This window comes from Camelus ferus, chromosome 14 (assembly GCF_009834535.1).
Source record: "Camelus ferus isolate YT-003-E chromosome 14, BCGSAC_Cfer_1.0, whole genome shotgun sequence".
NCBI classification, from domain to species: Eukaryota; Metazoa; Chordata; class Mammalia; order Artiodactyla; family Camelidae; genus Camelus; species Camelus ferus.
The window spans coordinates 9,371,804-9,397,498 of record NC_045709.1 but is presented as its reverse complement, the minus strand read 5'-3'; the positions used below and the strand labels follow the sequence as shown (position 1 = coordinate 9,397,498).

General features: G+C 35.7%; 1 protein-coding gene across 4 annotated transcripts in view; it reads left to right on the top strand.

The window, feature by feature from the left end:
* The window catches only part of CAB39L (calcium binding protein 39 like), an 86,800-nt gene that overhangs the window by 47,455 nt on the left and 13,650 nt on the right, over positions 1-25,695 (top strand). For all 4 annotated transcript variants that reach the window (XM_014558739.2, XM_032496177.1, XM_032496179.1 and 1 more), the window contains 3 exons: positions 8,871-8,989; positions 18,955-19,123; positions 24,199-24,258. In XM_014558739.2, the coding sequence (XP_014414225.1) occupies positions 8,871-8,989; positions 18,955-19,123; positions 24,199-24,258 (348 nt within the window). The remainder of the gene's footprint in view (positions 1-8,870; positions 8,990-18,954; positions 19,124-24,198; positions 24,259-25,695) is intronic.

Genomic DNA, 25,695 nt, shown 5'->3' with positions numbered 1-25,695 from the left:
TGGGGACTGACTCAGGAATCTGTGTGGCAAACCCATTTTCTCCTTCAGGAATCGAGAGGAAAGTATTGGAAGATCTTGCTGTTATGTGAATAAGGGCTAGTTAGAAGGCAGAGCTTTGAGTTAAAATTGTTTAAAAAGAAAATCTATTACTTGATGGCCATAAATTTTTATCTAATCTTTTAAGCCTTAAAATTGCTGACAGGAAAAAAAAAAAAACTACTTCAGCATATTTTTATGAGGTTTTAAAATAGAGTTAGGCCTGAGATTGCAAGGTTTCTGATTCATGGGCTCAGGATCAAACTCAGAGCTGTGTTTTTGAGGTTTGGCCACTATTCAAGACACAGCTTTGGGTTCTTTTGATGTTTTGAAACACAATGTGATAACAGATCAAAGGATGAAAATGTATTGCATGTAAGAGTTGATGCATTCATTTTAAAGGCAGATGTGCCTTGCAAAACTAGGGAGGATACACAGTTCAGGTTGAATTAGAAAGCAGCTCAAAGAAGCAGAAAACTTTCTACTGTGATAATTTAATCTCTAATGATTATTTATTGCTACTTCTAAAAAATAAGCAGAATAAGCACTCCAGGTTCAACTAGGTAAGCCGTTTTATGGTCCTAAGTTTTTTAAAATTTCCACCCCCTGAAAATCCTTTCCTGTTCTCTAGCCCTGATTAAAGCGGTCCTTAACCTTTGGTTTTATTAGTGTGAAAATGAGAAATCATGAAGTCTTAAGACACAAGTTTTGACTGTATTTCAAGCATTTAACAATTTGAAATGCTTACTCTGTATAGGGCATTGATTTTATCTGGTCTTGATTCTGTTTGGTCGATTATGCATTTTGCACCTAACATTAGACAAACTAAGTCAAAGAATTTCCAGTCTTCGGTTGGAAAGTACTGTATCATGTTAAATGGAATTTTATGTTATTTTTTACCCTATTGTCCTCTTAAAACTAAGGAATATGAACTTCAGAAGCATTTATACTTGTAAAGGTACATTTATGGGTGATTAAAATCCTTAATTAGGTCCTTAATCAGAAGCATAATTAATTGTTTGTATTCCCCCTATAAAATGTAAGACAGTGACCATTTTAGTTTGACCTTACAATACTTTTAAAGGATTGTAACATGCTGTAAGGACTGCTTGTGCCATGTGTACTACACAAAATGTTTTGTCTGCCCAGCCCCTCCACTTCCTGAGGCATGCTCCTTCCTTCCCCACCCACATGGATACAGTGGGAACAACCATTCTGTCCCAACATGACACCCTGACCAGCACACAGCTGACTGGCCTAGCAGTGGACATACGACTGAAGCAGGGCCAGGATATTTCTGTAGGATTCTGGAACCGGTTCTGAGATAGAACCCTATGAGTTAAAGATATTAAATACAGTTTCTCCATTGGTGGCCAGGTTTCCTACCAGGTAGACTAAAGAAGTAGAGGAAGCCAGCCTGTAGAGAGGACAGAGAGGAGAATGAAGAAGGTAGGTGGAGAGATACAGGAACAGGGGTCGGGGGGAGTTCCCGATGGAATTCATGTAATAGGTAAATTTAATTACACTTAAAATGTTTTGAGAGCAAAGATTCTAAGCTAGCCTGCACTTGGATTGTCTGTTTACTAACTTCCCTAGTAAACTAGTTTAGTTTGAATTCTAGCCCCCTGCAAAAGAGCCCTTGCTAATCCATGCAGTGAATGCCGCTCATTTTGCAGACTGCTCTGCCTGTCTAGTTCTGCGCTGAAATTGGGTACAAACATTTGCTCTCTCCACCTCAGCTCTCCCTGCCCCTTTCCACCAAGCCAGCACACCTAGGGGTAGAATAGAGAAGTCCATGACTTCAATGACTACGATTGTTTCATTTCTTTAAATTTAGGTATAATTTACAAACAGTAACATTCTCCTTTTTTAGTGCACAGTTCTGAGTTACAGAGAAATTCTATCCCCCCACCCCAAGTTCTCCAATGCCCTTTTGTAATTAACTCCTTTTCCTACCCCTCAGCCTCAGGTAACCACTGATCTATCTTCTGTCCTTGTATTTTTGCCTTTGCAAATGTGTAAATGGAATTGTACAGAAGGTAGCCTTTTGAGACTGGCTTCTTTCACTTAGTATGATGCATTTGCAATTCATCCATGTTGTTGCTCTGTATCAAGAGTTTTTCCTTTTTATTGCTGAGTAGTATTTCATTGCATGGATGTACCACAGATCATTTATCTGTCCCTTAATTGAGGGATAAATGGGGAATTTCCAACTTTTAACAATTACAGATAAAACCTTTGTAACCATTTATGTACAACTTTGTTGTGTGTGTGAATGTAGATTTTCACTTCACTTGGATAAATACAAAGGAGTAGGATTGTTGGATAATGTCAGGGTTTTTCTGTTTGTTTGCTTTGGCTTTTTAATTTTATCCATTATAGTGTTAGTGATATCTCTTTGAGATTTTAATTTGTATTCCCTTAATGACTAATGGTGTTGAACATCTTTTTATTTGTTTGTTTGCCACCATATCTCTTTTTTTGTGAAGTGTTCCTTCAGATCTTTTGCTCTCTTTTTGCTTGGCTGTTGAATTTTGAGAACTGTATATGTATTCTGTATTCATGTGAGCTGCTGCAGTTTAAAGTGAATGTTTCCTTTTCTAGTCCCTGCCCTCTTTCACACTCTCATTTGTCTTTTGTCATTTATGTTATCAGTGAAGGATGCTCTTTATCAGCAGTTATTTCTAATTTCTGTGACTGCTGTTCATCACTTCTTTGTCTTCTTTTTCTCTTTTCTTATCTGATTCCAGTTGATACTTCCATGTATATCATTCATTCAGCAGTCCATCATGGAACATCTCGTATCAGGGCTGACCTTTGTTGCATCTGCCAGCTAACACAAGTGCTTGTTCAGGTTTGAAATCTGATCAGTTACGTTATGTATAATCTTAGAATTACCGGCTAATCGCAGGCATTTGGGGGCATTTCTAGATGTTGCCTCATTATCATCAAAGATGCTATTAGGGTTTTTTTTTTTTCTTTTTCCTTTCTTCTGGCCTCTTCCAGGTCCAGAGCTTGAGATCTGGTAGCCTGAGGGTCACAGAACACAGTTTTGAAATAGTTAAGGCATTACTCCAGTTAGATATAGTGTAATGAATGGGTATCTACAAAGTTTGCATGCAGTGAAGAGACCATCCTTTATCATCTTGTTTCTGTTTAAATTTTCTCTAATCCTTTCCATGCTGATCCTTTCCTCTGTTTGGAAAGCTGCCCCTGGTGGCAGAGTTTGTTATCCACGGGGGGCTTCCCTAGCCTTTGCACACATTTGCTCATGAACTAGAAGAATGTTTTCCTCTGTGTGAAATTTGGATAGAGTTCTGTGGAGCTTCATTTCTACTGTTCACCGGAATGCCGTATGGAAATGTTCTGTGGCATTTCACTGGGAAGTATGAAAAACATGTTCTTATGACATTTCAAAGAGGACTGATATTTATTCTGCAGTACTACACTGTAGAGTCTAGAAAGGTTTGAACAAAACAAATGACTTCTTTCATTTCAAAATTCATTTATATTCACAGCCATACCTCTTTTATACAACAAACATATTCTTTAACATCTGTTTAAATGAAATTTCATGTTGTACGAACATTTTTTTTAGTATTTTTAAAATATGAGAGCAACTGATTCTTAAGTATCCTTTTAAATTGAAGGTTCCCAATTTTCTATTAAGATTTGGATTTTATATTATGTTTTTTCTTAAAGGAATATGTAATTTGCTTTTCCATGTACCTGTTCTTTATCTCTCTGTCTCTCCTTCCCTTAGTCTTTCTTTCTCCCTGGCTCTGTTTCCTTCTTTTCTTCTTTACTCTCTCCTATATTTCTTCCTCCCTTATTTCCACCTCTTCCTTTATTTCTTTCCATGAAATAAACTAAAAACAATGATTAGCTATAGATATTCTTTACATTTAATCATTGCCAACATTTTAATGTTTTGATTCTTTATTTCTGTCAGTTAGACATGCCACAGTTTATTTAACCATACCTAATTCTGATATATTGATTGTTTCTAACTTTATTATCACAACTACTATAAATATCTCTGTGCCTGAAACTTTTTTTCCCTATATTTAGGATTGTTATTTAGGATTCTTTTCTCAGGCTAGATTTCCCAATGTGAATTCTAGGACATCAGTCAAATTAGATTGCTTTATATCCTCACCAACAATGAATTGAATTTTATCATTTAAAAATTTACTGGGACTCTGGACCAAGATGGCAACATAGGAGACTCCTGAGTTTCTCCCCTTTGATGCACCGAATGTATAGTTACACATAGAGGAATTCCCTCTGAGAAGGAATTCAGAAACTAGCTGAGTGACTCATTGGTTGTCTGAGAAAATATCCACATCAAAATGGGTAGGAAAGGCTGAGACACATTCTCACCATAAACCCTAGTCCAGCACAGCACCATATTTTTGGGAGGGAACCCCCAACTCCCAGTTTATCCCTGGGGTTTGGACCACACATCAAGTGCCCCTACTAAGGCTGGCAACTGAGGGATGGGCCTCCAAATCGCCTATCTGTGAAAGCTACAGGGCTTGCATTCATGAGTCCCACAGGACTGTAGCAAACAAAGAAGCAGGTTTTACTGGGCACATGAGCACATTGCTACCATCCCTCAACCTGCAGGACCAGCACAGAGGGAACAGGCAAATATGTCTATCTCCTAGTCTTTCCCTGGAAGGGGTTAGACTACATGCTTCACAAGCTGCTGCCTAAGGGTCTGGTTTCTAATTAACATGTATCTAGTTGCTCTAGCTGTGATCCTCCCAGAGCCCAAAAAAACTAATGGGCACTTCCCTTGCCTTCTTCCTCCTCCAGCTTGCTCCAACAAGACAACCAAGTTGCCAGTATCTCCCTGGAAGGAGCTTCTCCACACATCTAGTGCCCTAACTTTTATGGCTGTCACCCAAGGGACAGGCCCCCTAATCAGCTGACTCTGATAGCTAATGGTATTTGCATTCATGAGTCTTGTAAACAAGAGACTCACTTCAGCTTTAAGGACACACACAGACTGAATATGAAGGGGTAGAAAAAGATACTCCATGCAAATGGAAATTAAAAGAAAACAGAGGTAACTATACTTATATCAGACAAAATAGACTTTAAGCCAAAAACTGTAAGAGACAAAGAAGGTCATTATATAATAATAAAGGAGTCAGTTCATCAAGATGTTAAAATATTTATGTACCCAATATTGGAGCACCTAAATATATAAAGTAAATATTAACACATCTGAGGGGAGAAATGCACACAACACAATAATACTTGAGGACTTTAATACCCCACTTTCAACAGTGGAGCGATCATCCAGACAGAAAATCAATACAGAAAAATTATACTTAAACTACATGTTAGACCAGATGAACCTAACAGACATAAACAAAACATTCCATCCAACAAGAGCAGAATACACATTCTCAAGCGAACATGGAACATTGTCTTGAATAGATCATATGTTAGGACATAAAACGAGTCTTAGTAAATTTAAGATGATTGAAAGAATATCAGGCATCTTTTATGACTAGAAAATTCACATATGTGGAAATTAAACAACATGCCCCTAAACAACCAATAGGTCAAGGAGAAATCAAAAGAGAAAATTTTTAAATATTGTGAGACAAATGAAAATGGAAACACATACTAAAACTTATGGGATGCATCAAAAGCAGTTCTAAGAGGAAAGTTTATAGCAACAAATGTCTACATTAAGAAAAAAGAAAGATCTCAAATAACCTAACTTTACATCTCAAGGAACTAGAAAAAGAAGAATAAGCTAACCCCACATTACTAGAAGGAAAGAAATAACAAAGATCAGAGCAGAAATAAATGAGAGACTAGGAAAATAATAGAAAAGGTCAATAAAACTAAGAGCTTGGTTTTTTAAAGTATAAAATTGACACATCTTTAGCTAGACCAAGAAGAAAACAAAGAAGACTCAAATAAGTAAAATTAAAAATGAAAGAGGAGACATGGCAACTGGTAACACAGAAATACTAAGGATCATAAGAAATTACTACAAATATACCAGCAAATCGGACAACTAATAATAACTGGATAAATTCTTAGAAACACACAACCTACTGAGATGAAATCATGAAGAAACAGAAAATCTGAACAGAGCAATAGCAAGTAAGGATACTGAATCAGTAATCAAAAGCCTCCCACCAAAACTGACCCGGACCAGATAGTTTCATCGGTGAACTTAATAAATATTTAAAGAAGAATTATGTCAATCCTTCCCAAACTCTTCCAAAAATAGAAAAGGGAACACTTCGAAACTAATGTTGTGAAGCCAGCATTACCCTGGTACTAAAGCCAGAAAAAAAACACTGTAAGACCAGAAAATTACAGGCCAGTATCCCTGATGAACATGGATGCAAAAATCCTCAACAAAATAGCAAACCAAATTTAACAGTACATTAAAAGGATTATACATCATAATCAAGTGGGATTTATTCCAGGCATGCAAGAATGGTTTAACATCCACAAATCAATCAATGTAATATACCACATTAACAAAATGAAGGATAAATATCTATGATTATCTCAATAACACAGGAAAAGCATTTGACAAAATTCAACATCTTTTCATAATAAAAACTCTGAACAGATTGGGTAGAGTTGGAACATACTTCAACATAATAAATTCTGTGTATGAAAAGCCCGTAGCTAACATCATACTCACAGGCGGAAAACTGAAAGCTTTTCCTCTAAGATCAAGAACATCTTTTACGTGCTTATAACCATCCGTATATCCTCTTTGATGAAAAGGCTCTTCATGTCTTTTACCCGTTTTCTAATTGAATTGTTTGTTTTCCGTACTATTAAGTTTTAAAGGATGCTTTACATATCTTAGATACTAGATTTTGTCATATATGTGAAGTAGTTTCTCCCAGTCTATAATTTTCTTTTCATCCTATTAACAGGATCTTTACAGAACAAAAGTCCTTAATTTTAATGAAGTCCAAATTTATTGATTTTTGTTTTATAGATTGTGCCTTCACTGTCAAGTTTAAGAAGTCTTTGCCTAACTCTATATCCTGGAGATTTTCCTTTAATTTTTCCTTAAAGTTTTATAGTTTTATGTCTTATATTTAAGTCTGTGATCCATTTTGAGCCAGTTTTTAATAAGGTGAATAATACCCTTTAAGAATGTTTTTATATTACTATTCTTCAGTACTTGGTCCATATGGTTAGTAGCTTTCAAATTGAGTAATTAATTGAATAATCTTATTGTCTTCTCTTCATTTGGGGTCTTAGTTCTTTTGGTATTAAAAAAAAAAGTGCCACATTAATAGATAAGAGAGATTCAGTGGCCCATGTTTGTGATAAAGAGTTTTTGGATGGCTATGTCTCTAAACTAATAAATCAGTCCAGTAAATATTTAATGCTTACTATATACTGAGCCTTAATGTAACCTTGATAGTCCTTAATTTCCTTACTTATAATATGTACACTATACAGTTGTTAGCAAAAGTCCCTGGCACAGATAAGCACTAAATAACGTTAGTTGCTGTGACAGTGGTCATATAGGTGGAGGGGGAAGTAGGGAAAGAGGAGGTACTAGTTGATACAGGCAGAGATGGTGTTGTATATAGAGGGCCACTTCCTAGAGGTGAATACTCCTGAACTGAATCTTAAAGGATGACTAAAAACTAGCTAGAAAAAGAAAGGAAGGAAAAGCACTCAGGACAAACAGAAGAGGAAGAGTATGAACAAAGATGCTGAAGCATGAAATAACATGTATAAGCGTCTGTAAGTGTAGGTCCTACAGCAGTTTGGTATTAATAGAACTTGAGGTCGGAAATGGAAAGTGAGAAGTGGCTGGAGAGGTAAGCAAGACCAGGTCATGGAAAGCACTGGGCTTTTTTTCTAAGCAAAGGGAGTTGTTGAAGAGCTTAAGAGAAGAGAATCATCTGGTTGGATTTACATTTCTGGGTAGCTCACTCTGCAGAGTGAAGGATGCTTTGAGGTGGAGGGCATAACTGGAAGGCACCCTTCAATAGTTCAGTTGTGAGATGAAGGCCAGGATCAGGGCCACAGTAAATGAGAATGGAAAGTCTGGAGCTTCAACTGGAGAAACAGGCTAGTCTCAGGTTGTAGGGTGTGTGAGAGTGGCAGGTCTTGTATGTGAGGACACTAAGAAGCCCTGCCCACGATGGGCTACAGTTCCTCTGGCTCAGGCTACTGGGACTGAGTGGTGTCTTCAATTCATCTAAGTTAGGTATGATTTCTTATCATCACTTAAAGTCAAATATATTTACTAATAGAAAACTCATGTTCTTTTTTTTTAATGCATCAAAGTGGAAGGGGAATGGATAAAGTGGAAGGGGAAAATAACCATGAAGTGTATCTAAGAAAAAGGAATTCAATTCAAACCTGCATTTGCTAAAGTCTTTATTTTCTTCATATATTTTCCCTCCTTACTTATGAAGGTTTTAAAAATGTTAATGATTTTCTTCTTAATCTTCTTACCTTCTAAGAGGTAAAAAGCCAAAGAATTTAGCTGTGTCATATTTCTTACTATTTTATATTCTTCTGTGCCATTTCATTTACTACTGTGAGAAATAGGCTTCTATTTGTTCTAACTTCTTATAGTGCAAATGCTGTGGAAGGGAGCTGCATCAATTTTGTACACTCTGTGTTTGAATGTTTGAAAGTACAGCTGATTAAAGACATATGAAAAAATAAATTAATGTTTTTGCATATTATAAAGGATAGTGCTGTTTCTGAATGTGTGTGTATGTATATAAACAGCTTTTGAGATAATAATTTGCATGCCATACAATTCACCCATTTAAAGCATACAACAAAGTTTATTTCTTTTACAGGGAAAAAAAGATGTAACCCATATCTTTAACAACATCCTGAGAAGACAGATAGGCACTCGGAGTCCTACTGTGGAGTACATCAGTGCTCATCCTCATGTCCTGTTTATGCTCCTCAAAGGGTAGGTGCACGGTTTCCTTTAAAGTGGGTTTGAGTTTTAAAACGTTGTTAAAAGTACATAGCATTAGATTCACTTGAGATACAATCACTTCCCTTTTGGAATCACAATAAATGTATTTGCCATATTTGAAGTCAGCCCTCCAGGTTTATGTCTCCGTGATTACTTAGGCTGCAGCAAAATCTTTTAAATAAAGTTCCTTCTTCACTGCCTCTCTTTCCTCCACTTTCCTGTTATCTATACCTATTACATTATTGCCTGTGTTTCCCAATCTGCCCTTTTCCTGGCTGCCCATTTATCCTTTTTGCGTAAGACTGAATCCCCTCATTACACACAAACACACACACACACTATTCTTCCCACGGCTAGCATCTACTAAGATGACATGCTTCCACGTGTATGTATATGGGACCATAGGGCAGCCAAAAAACTAAAGCCTAGTCAGATAACAGATAATAGAATCCCCGATTATTACTTTTTATGTATACTCATTTATGAATATTTCATGAGCATTTTGAGGCTACCCTAACTCCTAAGACCAGAAATCTGGGTGTAGCAAGGCTTGGGAATAGCAGACTATCTTTTGCTTCCCCTTCCCTACCTTTCTGCTTTACCATCTTGAACCTAGCATGCTGTTGCATACCTAGTCCATCTCATCTGTGTTCAATTCCCAAATCTTTTCTTGTACATTTTAAACATTTAACTATATCAGAATAATACATACCAATAGTTTAAAAATCAGATATATCAACAAACAGCAGCTCTTTGCCCCTTCTTTTCCAGTCCTCAGTCCCACTGCCCAAAGTGAACGACTTTCATCTTTTTTACTTCTTCATCTGATATTTACCTCTATATTACAAATAATGGGCTTTTACTAATCTTTTGATTTACCAATTAAAAAAAAATCTTTTAACTTTCTCATAGACTAGTTGACAATTTAGTTTCTCCACCATCACTGTTACTCCATTTTTCCCCCTCACCCTCCCAATGTACTTTATTACAATTTTTTATTTTATTAAAATCTCATTCATATTATATAGCTATGAAATATTTATTCATTGTTGAACAAAGTACTATTCTATGATTACTTTGTTTTTTGTGCAAAGTATTGTTTTTACTGGAGAATTAAAGTCTTTTGATTCTGGAAAGGGAAATATACATGTGTCATGTATTAGTTAGGGTTTCTAACAAAACTTAAGCTTTATAACAAATAGACCCCAAAATAGAGTGATCCAACTACAGGACAAGTTTATTTGTCACGTAATAGAGCAGGTCAGCAGGGGTTCCTTCAACATGTGGTTCCTAAGATCACTTTGTTGATTGCCATTTCAGCCCACAGGAAGGCAAAAATACATGGGAGAATTTATGAGCCAGGCCTGGAAATGGCTCACATTACTCCTACTCACATTCCGTTTGAGAGCACTTAGTCACTTGGCCCCTTAATTCTTAAGGGAACCTGAGAAATGTAGTCTAGTGCCCAAGAATTGAAGAATGGATTTCAGTGGACAGCTAACATTCTCTGTCACATTTTATTTCTTTGAAGATTTATTCCCTTTTGTTTTCTCTGTTCTCACTTTCTAGATCTCCTGTTAATCAAAGATAAATCTCTGGGATTGATTTCTTATCTCTTCTATTTTCCATTTCTGGGTCTTTTTGTTTTACTTGTCAGAGATGTTCTTAATTTTATCTTCTATTGAAGATAAACTCTACAAATTTTCCTTTCAGTAATGCTATTTTTAATTTATAATAACTTTTGTTTTGTTCTCTGATTATTGCTTTTTCTGGTCTCTTGCACTTCTTGGCTGTGACCCTTGGGCAAGTCACTGCTTCTTTCTAAGCTTCAGTTTCCTTATTGTTAAATAAGAGTAAAATTTGTGATATTACCTTTGCACTAAAATAATGTTGTGTTAAATGCCATTGACTATGCATTGTCAGACTGACCTGTGTTTTTAGAGTTCTGCTGTTTACTTGCTAAGACCTTGGGCAAGTTACCTAACTTCCTTAAGTCTTGGTTTCCTCACTGCAATATGAAGACGATAACAATACCTACTTCATTTAAGTAGGTCGTTATGAGTCTTCAGTGAGATAGTTCTTGCAGAGCATAGCACCAAGCACATGGTGCTCATAGATGCATAAGTGTCAGAATACTATTATAAAGGAAAGTGCTCTTTTCCAGCTCAGATAGATCTACAAGATTTAATAGGATGTGATCTGCATAGCTGGTCATTTGTAGATAAGGCTGAAATGACCAATTTGTACCTGCTTCTGGAGATTCTGATATGTTAAGCTAAAGCATTTGGCATTTTCCTGTAGGAAATGGGGAGCCATTGGAGAGTTTTGGGAAAAGAAGAATATCAGATTTGTGTTTCAGGAAGTGAAGATAAATTAATAGTCATTTGAAGTTAGTTTGTAAATAAATGATCCCTTGAGAATGCTGAAATGTCTTGTCCTAAAAATATAGTGGGGATCATGTCAGCTGATGCAGAAGAGTGGTGGTGTGGACAGTCTGAAACAGTATCTTTCACTGTGGGGTCACTGTGTGAAGGGGTGCAAGCAACTCCACATGCTTCATTCCTGGAGTGGCAATGATTGGTCTGGAGGATCTCCTTCCTGGAGCTGCTGTCACTGAATAACAGTCAGGTGATGGCAACTGTCTTGTATTTATTTTGTGCAAAGAACTGCATCAGATACGAGTGGCTCTGCTAAAGACATGGATTTAGTGTCTTCTTCCCAAGGAACTTATTGCTGTTAAGCTTTAAGAATTCAGATTAATGAAGCAGAAAAGCCATCCAATAAGTTACAAAGTATGGTTGTAGGGTAATTTTAAAGTAATTTCATTCCTTTTATGTATGGTATAATATACATATATACGTTTATACCTTCTATATGCTTTGTGGAAGATGTGAAAATTTAGCATAATGGGATATTTATTTTTTAAATTAACTTAGTGAAGAATTACAACTTATACTGAGGAAAACAACTTTATCTTCCCTTTCTAGAAATAATGAGATAGAACATAAGCAACTAATTCTAATTATTATTCATTAATAATTTAACTGCTGGAACATATTACAGATCTATAGTGAGCCTTTATTATTTGTGATGTGCACAGGATTCATTAGTGTGTAGTTGTCCCCTCTGTTTCTCTCACCGCCTCCCCCTCTTTCAGTGGAGAGAGTTGAGAAAAAAACCTGGTGATGGGAAGCCAGGCAAGGAAACTAGACTAAGCTAGGAGGTTATGTCCACTAGCACAAACAGGACTCAGAGGTGAGGAGAAAGGGATCAGAGGGAGAAAACCCACCAATACCAGGAGAGGGTTTGGGAGGTTTCATAGTGGAGACTTTAAAGTAGCTGCAGAGCGAATTAGAAGAGGAAACAGAGTTTGAGAAGTGGTGTAAGTTACAAAATGATAACTTTGAGAGACACATGATAAAGATTGGAATCTCTTTTAATAACTTTTTACTGCTGGATTATGTTTCTGATTCTGTAAAACATGTGAGGCCATGTTTTTTTTTTTTTAATTATGATTACATGTAAAGTTTACTGAGTATGAATAATCAGTATATCTTTATATATCTTTATTATATCTTTAATTATTTGAAAATGTGTCTCTGTCCTTTTTGGTGGTGAATTTTATGATGAATTCAAGTGGCTACTATTCTTTGACAAATTATTTGATGCAACAGATTATTCAATTTCTGAACAAACTATTAAGCTGATGTAAGTAGAAATTTTCCTTATATTTGAAATATGAACTCTTCTGTTCATTCATCACCTATATTTACAAATAATCCTGTTTTAATGGATAATTTGTAATAATTATATATCCTTTTTTCTGTATTTAAGAAAAAACTTAGTTTTTATGTATTTTCTGATATGTGGAAAAATAATTTTGAATCATTTACTTAAAATGCTACTTTCTTAATGTATAGATTTCTAAGACTCCATTTCCATGTAATTATAGCACACAATGGAAAAATAGGAATTGTTTATTTTAAGCATAACTCCCTCAATTCTGATTCATCAGGAAAGTTTTATAAAATGTCTTTCCATTTTTTCTAAAAAGTTAATCATTAGTTTAGTTTGTAAGACTGAAACTGCTAATTACTTCATTTATTAGGGTCTTCAATAATAATAATAGTAATAATAGCACTAATAATAGTAAGTAATAGTAATAGTAGTAGGTAACATAGTACTTACTACATGTCAGGTCCTGCCGTGTATTTATATAATAGTCCTGTGGGTAGTTATTGTTATTGTTGTTGTTCTTGTTATTATACCCATTTTATCAATGTGAATATTACAACCCAGAGAGGTTAAGTAACTTATCCAAAGTCACATAGCTAGTATGCTTTAAACTCTAGTAGTGTGGCTCCAGAATCTGCACTCTCAGAACAACTGAGTCTTCAAGCAGTCTTCAAACAGTGAGAAGAGATAACTCATTACAACTTGTTTTTTTACCAGTATATTCTATGGGAGCACAGATGAAGAAGCCATGATCTCTGCTTGGGATGTCAAAAATGAAGCAGGTCTTAAAGTAGAAAATTGCCAAATGGACACAGAGAGTAGAAAGATTAGGTACCTTCCATGCAAAGGCATAGAGGCATCAAAATGCACAATATGTTTGGAGGATGACAAGGATTCTGATGCAATTGGAGCCAAGTATGAATGGAAAGTAGGGATGGGGATAAAGCTGGAAAGGCTAATACCAGGTTATGAAGTCTTTCATGTCCTACTAAGGAGTCTGAAGGTTATTCTACAGGCAACATGGAACCACTCAATGACTAGATGTGATGAGTTCTGGTGGCAATATGGAAAATGGCTTGGAGAGTTGGGGGTCTGAGATTCCAGCTTGGAAGAGTCCAAGCAAGAGATAATTAGGGCCAGAACTTCAGTGGTGATATTGGAAATGAAGAGGAGCAGATATTTTTTAAACTTTATTTTCTGATTCAAAGAAATATATGTTTATTATTTAAAAATTCAAACATTTTAGTAATGTATAATATAGAAAAGGAGAGCATACCTTAATTTCTCCCAAAGAACCTGTTGTCAAAATTTGGTGATGACTCCTCTGGTTTTTACTCTCTATTATAATGATTCTTCTTGTATTTTTTAACCCACCTTTAAACTCATTTCTTCACATCCTGTTTTGTAGATACCATTTATTGAGTGCTTGCTATGTGCCAGATATTGCATTCAATGTCTTTTCTTATGTTATTTCATTTAATCCTTCTAGTGTACTGTGAGGACTATGTATTCTTACCATTTTACGGATGAGGAAATTGAAACTTAGAGTTAAGTTTATTGGTCAAGATTATACAGCTAATAAATGACAGAGCAAAGTTTTCAATCCAGATCTGATTTTAAGTCCCATCTTCTTTACCTTTAATATACCCTTAATAAGATTTGAGGACCCTCCAGATGGGAAGGAAGAGGGAAATAGAGAAGGCCCTGGCGACAGGGTATACAACAGGAAGACAATGGAACCATTGTTCCGGAATCACAACTTTACCCATTATCATTTTCTAGGTTATCTTGAAGTGCTAGAGGTTTAGCCCTTTATTAAAGGCCAGAATTTTTACTGAATTATCTCTTGTAAAATTGAAAAGTTGGGACATAACTTATTGGTACATTCATACATCAAACAGTAATGTTATTTAGGGATATGATAGTAACGTGCTGTATTGAACCTATGTCTAACCATAAAGAATGTAAGACAGATTAAAAAAAAAAGAAAAAAAAAGAATGTAAGACAGAAAGAAATTGATTCTAGTCTATCAGGGAGAATCAACAAATATGAGAAACAAAACATGGTTAAAGGATTTAGAGCCCATATTTTATGAAAAGATTATTGAAAAGGACTTTCTTACCCAACAAACTTTTCTCCTAGCCCATGCAAGTGACATTCAAGGGTACTGAGGGAACTTGAGGATGAGATCACTAAACTGCTATCAGTGATCCATAAGGAACCACTGCTAGTGGAAGATATTCCAGAAGTCCAATATTAAAATAATAAATTTCTCCCACTAATCTTATTTTAAAAATTTTATTGCAAAAAGTTTCAAACATACTCAAAAGTAGAAAGTACAAAGAAATCCCATGTACCCATCACCCAGCCTTAACAACCATCGTTATTTTGCTGTGTTCATTTCATCTACTTTCCTAAAACCCCCTCTCTTTTTTTCTTTTCTTTTTTTTTTGGCTGGAGTATTTTTTTTTAATTCTTACTTTTTATTGAAGTGTAGTCAATTTACAGTGTTAGTTTCAGGTGTACGGCAAAGTGACTTAGTGTTTTTTATATATATATATATATATATATATATATATATATATATATATATATACACACACATACACACACACACACACACACACACACATATACATATATATGTATTTTTTATTTATCTTTCTGTCCCCTCTTGTCCTTCTCCCTCTCCCTCTTCTTCCTAATTCCTCCTCCTCCTCACCCCCGTATCCCTGTAGTATCATTATGGACTAGCGGATTTAGTATTTTTCCATATATCTTATAGCTGCACACTTCTGGGCATATATCCAGATAAAACTACAACTTGAAAAGGTATATGCATCCCAATATTCATAGCAGCACCATTTACAATAGCCAAGACATGGAAGCAACCTAAATGTCCATTGACAGATGAATGGATAAAGAAGATGTGGTATGTGTATGTATATGTACACACACACACACACACACACATATGCACGCTCAATGGAATATTACTTGGTCATAAAAAAGAAATAATGCCATTTGCAGCAACACGGATGGACCTAGAGATCATCATACTAAGTGAAGTAAGTCAAAGACAAATATATGATACTACTTATATGTGGAATTTTAAAAAGATGATACAAATGAACTTATGTACAAATCAGAAATAGACTCGCAGACATAGAAAATGAACTATGGTTACTAAAGGGGAAAGGGGTGGGGGATAGGGGTAAATTAGGTGTTTGGGATTAACATATACACACTACTATATATAATAGATAAATAACACAGAACTACTGTATAGCACAGGGAACTATATTTAATATCTTGTAATAACCTATAATGGAAAAGAATCTGAAAAAGAATATATATCTATAATTGAATCACTTTGTTATACACCTGAAACTAACACATTATAAATCAACTATACTTCAATTAAAAATTTTAAAAGCTTAAAAAAAATTGATGCTCGATTATCCATCTGTGGCCTCTTCAAGTTGACCCAGGCCCTTTTAATATCACTACCATTAGTTTGTGAGAGTTTCCTTGCTTTCTGGTGCAAGATATAATAGTCCCATCTTGTACATTTCCTAACACAGACCTAGAATTAGCCATTTCTACCCAGGACTTTTGCTCCTTTTGGTGATAAATGTTTCTTAGAGTCTATAATCCAGATGCTAGGGATGCTCACTGACATTGGATTGTTGTCGCATCTCAGCCTTTTCAGTGGATGGAGTTAGCTCATTATTTTCAAGGTAAGCAAATGTTTCTAGATTATAAGCAAGATTTCTTGACTATATTGAGGCCAAGTGTTTGTTGAACAGCATTTTACAAAACTTTTCCTAGCGCTAGCTGACACTGTTTTGCTTCCAGCAATAAGTCATTTTCCCCCTTACATAACATAATCTGTGTTCTTAAGTTGAGATATTCTTGACACAAGATCTTTCTTCTAACCATTTTCTGTGTAATGATTATTGTAGCTCCCTGCTGTTACATTTTGACTTTCATTAAACTTGAAACAGATCTTGTATGCTGTTATTATTTGGATAAGCATACACATGAAGTAGCGTGCCACACTGACACATTCCAGACTATATGATCCAAACTAAGAATAGGAAGGAAGATATAATTCAGTTCTATAAAATAGTGGTTCAACATAGATTGGATTAACCTTTATTGGCAACTGCTATTAAGTTAGTCATTATGGAGAACATAGTGATTTGTCATAGTCTTTGTCCTTGAGAATCTTATCCACAAGTAGAATAGAATAGATGATATAAATACTGATTCTTTGCCAAACCTAAGGATATTAATATTATTGGGATTTGAAACTTCAGATAGGCTTAACTTTTGGAGCATTTCTTTATATAGTAGGCAATAAACTATCAAAAGTCAGTATCTTGGAAGGTAGTCAGGTTGAAATGATGTATGTGAATTACAGATCCCTTAAAGAGTACTGAGGAAAACTAGGAATTTCTTTATATATCCCAACTTATTCCTAACTTTAAGAAGTTGTCATCTCAGAGAATAACATTTCCACTCTTGTGTACAAACTACTGGGATGGAATGATAAGTATTCTGACCCCAAGGAGTATTTTTTAAAATATTTTCTTGGTTCTCAAGAACAGTCAGTGCATCAAAGATGGTTCTAATATACTTCACCAAATGAAAAGAAAAAGAACTAATTATATACAAAAGTTCAAATAAAAACTTTTTGTAGATAGTCTCAGTTTGACAGTTGAATTAAGAAATGAGAAGATGTTGGCTAGAGACCATACAGCTTTGTCTATAAGCCGAAGTTTGTGTCTCATTAGAGTCCTCTAGTATTAAGAATTTTAGTCAGAGTTTGAAGTTTGTTAAATTCATTATATGCTTTTGTGAAAAACATTATGCTAGGCACTCTTCAGAGACTGGGGTAGGGATCGGGGGAAGGTAACAATAAATAAGACATGGATACTATATGGAGACTCTGGTAGAGGAGGAGAGGGGAAGCTAGTAGGATAAGTAAAACATATCCTCAGAAATTAAGTTGTTTGTAATGAGGTACAACAACCTACTGCAATGTAGTATAGAACAGATTGAGAAGAGTGCTCAAGTGGAATTACAGACAAGCTGTTGTAGAAGGATGAGGGAGGGGAGAGTGATTCTGAATGGTAGGTGATGGGAAACACTTCAAGGAGGAGGTGGCATTTGAACTAAGTATTGAAAAATGAGAGAGAATCTTAGAAGTGGAAACTTAAGGAGAAGGGCATTCTAGGTTGAGAGAATGACATAACCCCAAGGAATTAAGGGATGTGATGGAAGATGAAATTGAGAAGTTTAAAGCAAAATAAGTCCATAAATATTTTACTAATAAGTCTGGATTTTAATTGCCTGTCTCTTAAGTTCTTTCTCTTGGTCAACAGTCTTCATTTTCTATTTTCTTAAGTACCCTGTCATTAAACGGCAGTGTTTTCTCCATCACATTTCAGGAAACATACCCCTCTTTATAGCATCTTTAATAAAACCCACCTTATAACTCTTCCATGTGTACCAATAGGCTGATTTTCAAATTCTTCTAAGAAAAATTGCAAGCACTATAAATTGGTATTTTTAAAGTATTCTGCAAAGAATCATGCCCATCTGAACGTATTAGCATTTAATGTTAATATGAATTTTTCAGGGAGTATTCGGATGATATTTGTGAATATTATTAAACATAAAAATGGAACAAAAATGAATAAATATCACCCTAGTTTAATGAATTCTCTTAAATACCTTTGGCTTGCAGAGCTGCTGGTTCTTTCCTTGGAGCCTTTGCACAGTTAGTCTCTTTGCCTGGAGCATCTTGCTCCTTCCCTGACCACTCAGACTAAAGTAAAGCAAATCAAGTAGTCACACACTATAGGGTGCCCATTTTAGTGTCTTCAGTTTCACAGCACTGAAATACATGAAATTATCTTCTCATTGTTCATAGTCCGTCTCCTCCCCTTCCAGACGCATTCTTACTAAAATGTGAACGCTAGGAAAGGCAGTGACCTTGTCTGCTTACTGCTGTATCCCCAGCGTCTGGAGTAGTGCCAGGCACATTGTAAATATTCCTTGGGTATTGAATGAGTGGTGTTTGAATGAACTGTGACAAATGGTATCTGAGTTTTTATTAACAGCAGTATTGAAATGGTTCTTTTGATTCCATTAATATCATTTTGTTAATAGGATAACATAATTCTCTATTTCTGTCTCGTTTCTGCTTTAGATATGAAGCCCCACAGATTGCCTTACGTTGTGGGATTATGCTGAGAGAATGTATTCGACATGAACCACTTGCCAAAATCATCCTCTTTTCTAATCAGTTCAGAGATTTCTTTAAGTATGTGGAGTTGTCAACGTTTGATATTGCTTCAGATGCCTTTGCTACTTTTAAGGTAATTTTTTTTCTTAATCAGCTGGGTCATTTAGTTTCAGCATTTAGTCATTTGGCCTCTGAAGAGGCAGTTTAATTTTAAAAACCAGAAAATTATATTCCTTAGGCCTGAGCATAGCCAACTGTGTACAATGTGGATCATAGGAGGACTCAGTAAATAGAACGCAGTCTGTTAGACCCATTTTCACATTACGAAAAAAGCAACTCAGAATGCTTGTCATAAGTTCATATGAAGTGAATTCCAATATATAAGTGAAAGAGGAATTTGCAGTACTCTGTGTATAGCGTGCTTTCATTTATGCTAAAAGCAAAGGGTGTAAGCTGCCACTTAACGTGTACATGCACGGAATCCTCTGGAAGGGTATCTGGGAAACAGTAACAGTGGTTACTCCAAGGAAAGGCCTTGGGAAGGGAGATGGACAGCTACATCTTTGGGTATGAAGGAATCACATTATTTTATCAGTGTAATTTTAAATTCCCATATGGTGAAACAAAATACTAATATATAATCACCTATATTTTTATAAGCTTATTACCTACTGTGTTATATAGGAAATAAATTTAATCTAACTTAATTTTTATTAAAAATTTTAAAACTATTAAAATACATATACCACAGAATTTATGATGGTTAATTTTTTATGTGCAGTTCAGTAGTGTTAAGTATATTCATATTGTTGTGCAACCAATCTGGAGAATTTTTTTATCTTGCAAAACTGAAACTGTTATCTTTATACTTATTAAACAACAACTCCATTTCCCAAGCCCTCCAGCCCCTGGCAACCACCGTTCTACTTTCTGTTTCTGAGTCTGACCATCCAAAAGAAGATCAAAGAGCATATTAGAAATAGTGTAGCTAATTTGCAAACTGAAATGCTAGAACTTGTACATCCAGTAAATCATGACGCATTCAAAATTTCTATTTTAGAAAACCATGTACTTATTCGTATGCTTCTGCTATTATTTAATTTATTTTGAAATCAGTATCAGTGTCTATAGCATGTTCATTTTTCAATAATGGCAAATCTTTATCCTGCAAGGGCAGATCAAAGTGTTAGAAACAGCAAAAAGCTATTTGACATCCCAGTTAGTGGATAAAGTGAGTGATGAAGAAAGTTAGAACTGTTTTGGGTTTTGGTGATAATAATTACAATGATAATAAAAATAAATTTCAAAATGACTAAAACAGAGTGATTTTCTTTAGTGTCTCCAAATTAACCCTGGCGGCCATTTTAGAAGAGGAATTCCAACAATACTCTAAGCTGATGTTGTAATAGCATCATTGAAAAAAATAGGTTTTCAAGTTAATTATAAAACAGACAAGACTCATTTAAATGTATATATGCAAATTCATTTCTTTAAAGGCATTTTAGCAATTTATTTGTTCTAGTTACATAATTCCAAATTTACTTAATTCTTTCTTTCAGGATATAAATATAAATTTTTACTTAATTATAATCCATGTGTGACATTTTATTTTTATACATTATTTTAAATACATATTCAACATTGACATAGTTCATATACTAATATTAAAGTATACTTTATGTGCATGGTTTGAAAGTTGCCTCTGACCTAGATGATAAATAGTCCTTTGTAACAGCTCTCCAGCAGTGGAGAAAGGTGAAAGCAGTTGTTTTTTGTGCCCAAAGCTACATATTATATGTAGACAAGGAATTTACTGGTCCTGTTCTGAGAAGGTTCCTTAAATCTATTAAAAGGTATGTTAGATCACATGGTGGCAGAATAACGGTTGTACAGTGGCTACAGATGAGCCCCCCCAAGAGTAAATCTAGAACACATGTAGGAGGGGCGTTGGTGCATCAAATAAGAAGAATGACATTTAACACTGAGGATGGTACCATTTCTTTCTGGCAAATATCTTTCCCTAAACAACTAAGGAGATGTTTTCTATTAATAGATACTGTGTCCCATTTTTCCCCCTTTTCTATCAGATGACTCTGCTGTCATGGAAACTAATTCGTTTTTTAAAAAGCTGTAAATAAGACTTCACAAATAACTGTAAACATAGAACAACTCTAATGGAGGGGAGAAGCAAATGCAAATAAGTATTTTTGAAAATTTCCCCAAAGATTTTTTTCAGCATTTAATAGGATTAACTATACTTGATGATAATGTCTCTCATGTTTGGCCCAATTCAATTTTCAGCACAATATTGAATCACAAAAATAATAATGTTTTGATTTGTATTTGAGCGTATTTTCCATTGAACTTAAGTCCTTGAAAATCTAAATAACCATAAAAAGTTTCTTAGTAAGCTGATATTGAAAATGCCAGTTTTCTATATTTTACCAAAATGCTGTGATTAATGTAATGACCATAAGTCACTGTTTTGTTTTGTTTTGTTTTGTTTTTAAGTAGCTGGTTTCAAGGAGATTTGTTTGTTTGGTTGGTTTTATTTCAGTTTTGGCTTTTGTTTTTAACCTCTTAGACTTAACCTTTTTGTTTTGAGCTGCATGTTGACTGTTGCCCAGTTTAATCATTAATATTTTAACATTGTTGGTTTTTTTGTCATGGTATTGTATACAAATTGTCCTTTCCCTAAAAGGATTCCTTACAAGCACAGTCTCTTTCCTCCCTCCAAGAATTGACATAAGAAGTGGTTTGAATTTCATCTCTCTCTGCACCTGATTAGCTGTATGTCCTTGAGCAAGTTGGTTAACATTTGAGTTTCATTTTCTTCACCTATGAGGTGAGGAAAATCATCCCCATTTTTGAAGAGTTGTGAAGATTAGAAATAACATATGTAAGGTGCTCCATACACTGTCCAGCACGTGGTAAACCCTCAGCAAACGCAGCTGCTGCTGGCTGATGGAGTGGCATGTCCCTGCCACTGAGTGTGTCTCTGTCACTTTATACCCCGAGTTCTCCCAAGCTGTGTAGAATTCACTAGAATATCAATATCAGGTTTTTTTGGTATAATACTTAGACTGTTAGAACCTAGTCCTGTCAAAACAGAATTGTTAGGAGGTGGGATGAAAGAGTACACTATTTCAAATGATTTTTTAAATTTTTTAAATGCTTTAAAATTTGAACGTTATTTTTCTTTGCAATTTTCTGCTTTTTCTTTTTTAGGTGGGATCCTAGTTTTTCCCCACTCAGTTATTTGATCTATAATAATGCAACAACTGTATTTGTCTATGTATTGTGTGTATATATGCATGCATGTTATATGTGTGTGTATATATATATATATATATATATATATATATGCATAGTCCCTCCAGTTTTGTGCATACATTTATTTTGTATTTAAATTTGAGGGTATATCTATGTGTATGTAATGTATACACACTCAAGTGTAAGAGTGTGTGCACAAATCACTTATTGGCTGTATCATCATACACATGTGCTGGAGGAATTCTACCCTACCATGCTGTATTTTCTATTACTGGATTTTAGTTATTTTTCCCCTTAGAATTGGAAGGAGCTGCTACTAGCAGAACTCCCTCCTTATTCCTCTTTCTTTGCTGTACCACTAATGTACAGTGCAAGGAAAGTCTTTCCAGGAAGCACTCATCTGCAACGTGCTCTTTCCATTGCTGCCATCGCTGCAGGTGCAGGGCCTGAGGCCATGGGAGGCTGCAGTCCTCGCACTCAAGGCTGACGACTGTCCTAAGAGTGCAGAACTCCACGGGTGCAGCAATCCAGTGTCTGCCGCAGCCCATGGAGAGAGCCTCTTTCTAACCTGGGTCAGCTCAGAAAATCACTGATACTGCTCAGGAGATTGGGGAAGAGAATATCTGAAAACTAGGCATCTTAAATATCCACTTAAAAAAGATTAGGGACCTCCAAGGATGCTGTGGAACTACCTTACTCTCTCAGGGATCCCATGATATAGGAACTAGTTTGAATTTTGACCTAGGACAGACCAAAAATGAATTCATTAGAGGGTTTTTCTGTTTTAAAATTCCAGTTCCAGGACAGTACTTGATGTTCTACTAGGAAAAAAAGTACCATGTTTCCATTGAGAGACTCACTGGTCAATCAAGTTGTGATAATAAGTAATAGGAAATGAAATGAATAGCCAGTCTCATTATTTGTGAACTTGAAAATTGCAGTGCAAAATGCTTTAAATATTTAAATTTTTATTGAAAGGGAAGTAAGTGGATTTTACCATTGCTGCCTTCTTTTTCTCTGTGAGGTAATGTTCTGTATCTTCTATATATGCATTTAGGAAGGTTTAATTAAATATGTATTAAAGTATAAGAATTTATTTTGGAAAACTTTAACATTCTTGTTAGGTTTTTAATTAAATTCTGCATGGTACCTGGAACAGGGTATTTAGCCTTTAAGCATATAAAAAGGATTAGCTGAGGCTTGTTTTCTTTCAACGTCAAGGTGAATTAAGGATATAATTGAGTTGTGAGTTGAGAGGCAAATGTTCCTTTATGCTTGTTTTGTTCAGTTTTCTGAGAGTTATGTCTGTAATTAGATCAGGCTACTTGTATTCAACTTTGAAAGGGCACATTGTGCTACTTAGTAACTGCACGACACTTCATAGCCCATTAACCCAAGAGCAGGACAGTGCTGAGATGGCAGTTTAATGTCATTCTTGTGCTTCCCAGCATCCTAGGCACATCTCTTTTAAAAGCGATTAAGGAAAAAAACTAAAGGTTAATCATTGGAAATCTGTTAACTTGTGAGATATGGTTTTAGACCATTCCTTTTTAAAAAGTGGTTATTAATGACATTTTTAAAGCAGCATCATAAACTTTATTTGAATATTTATTATCTCATATACACAATACAGAATTATGGCTTGAAGAAATATACTATAAACTTGTCTCTTAGGTGACATTTGTTTCACTAGTTAAATTATTTCTATAATATAATGATATGAATTTAAAGCACTCGGTTGTTTTAACATGAAACAAATTGTTATTTTACATGTTAAACTAAAAATGGAAATAATTTTGTGATGTAAATGCAAATATTCTTTTGAAATGTTCATGTTTCAAATTAATGAACTTATAAAATCTCAGAAGGAAAAGAAAGATTTGTAAAGTGTATTAGCTATAGTAAAGTTTTTTCACTTGACTGTTCTTCTTCTAGGATTTACTAACCAGACATAAAGTTTTGGTAGCAGACTTCTTAGAACAAAATTATGACACTGTGAGTACAAGTCATTTTTAAGTCTTCATCTCATTCTTTCTTGCTTCCTCTCCCTCCCTCTTAGATCTATGAGCACTTAATCCTATTTATGAAACACAATTGAAACCAACCATAGGCTCAGTTTTTTTATTACCTGGAAACCAGGTCATCAGGAAACTTTAAGGAAGACAGAGGATGGCAGGAGATGAAGGCTTTCTTGTTTTCACATCTCTTCCTGCTATTGTGCTCTGGTGCTCCAGGAAGCAACTAGCACCTGCTCACTCCGATCCTGACTTAAGAGCATCCATGTTGCCCTTGAGAGGCCATAGGTAACCCCAAATGGAAGCTCACCCCACCCTTACTAAAGTGAATTATTTTACGTGGTCACTAAGTAGTTTTATTTACTAATAGGAATATCAAAATACATATCTGTCTTCCAGCTCCCTTCTCTAAGGGTGAATCCAACTCATCCTTTTGATACTCAGCCATAACTGTTACTGAACCAAACGTGGGTCCACTCGCCCAACATGCAGCAAAGCCAATCTGCTGACACCGATTGTGGTGAAGGAAACTTCAGTTTATTGCAGGGCTCAGCAAGGAGTGTGGGGCAGCTAATGCTCAAAAGGCCCGAATCCCCAGTGGTTTTCAGGGAAGGATTTTTAAAGGCGACATTAAAGATAAGGGTTGTGGGGGTGCCTGATCAGCTTGTGGACTTCTGATTGGTTGGTGGATGTGACAGGGTGGTATTTCAGGGGTTAACATCATCAACCTTTTGGTTCCAGCCAGTATGCGGTCTGTGTGCTTATGCTTGTCAGTGTGCAGTTAACTCCTCCCACCTGGTGGGGGTTTTAAGTGTCTGCAGAACAACTCAAGGGTATGGCTCAGGATGTTACCTCTAGACCTTCAGGAGGAACTAAGGGTCCTTGATGTTGTTTTATGGTTAAACTATTACTTTGTCTTGCTTGACTGTTTTCCTTTGCTTCTGCTTTTTCTCACTTCTCTGATTAAATTTGCTCCTTGGAACTTGGGGGGAGCCTAAGAAGCTAAAGCTTTTCTACAAACAAGGGGTGGGGGACTCGGGGGGGTGTGTCCCTGGGAAGGCCCCTCAGGGTCCTGCTGGGATTCACAGTGTGACTCTTCTGGGAAGCTTTCCCTAGTCCCCCACCCCTGAACACACACGCATACATGCACACACGCACACACGCACAACACACACACTAACTCACTCTTTCTCTCTCTTTCTCTCTCCCCCCTCCGTCGCTCTCTTCTCTTCCACACATTTTTCACATTGTAATATTATCTTCCTGACTGGTTCTTAAGCTCCTTAAGGGGAAGGAACCTTATCTAACACAGGGGTTCAGAATACAGTACAGACTTTAGTGTCTACTTTCTTTGCTTCAGGGTCCTGCCCTGCCTCCTACCAATTATGTGACCCTGGACAAGTTACTGCACTTACCG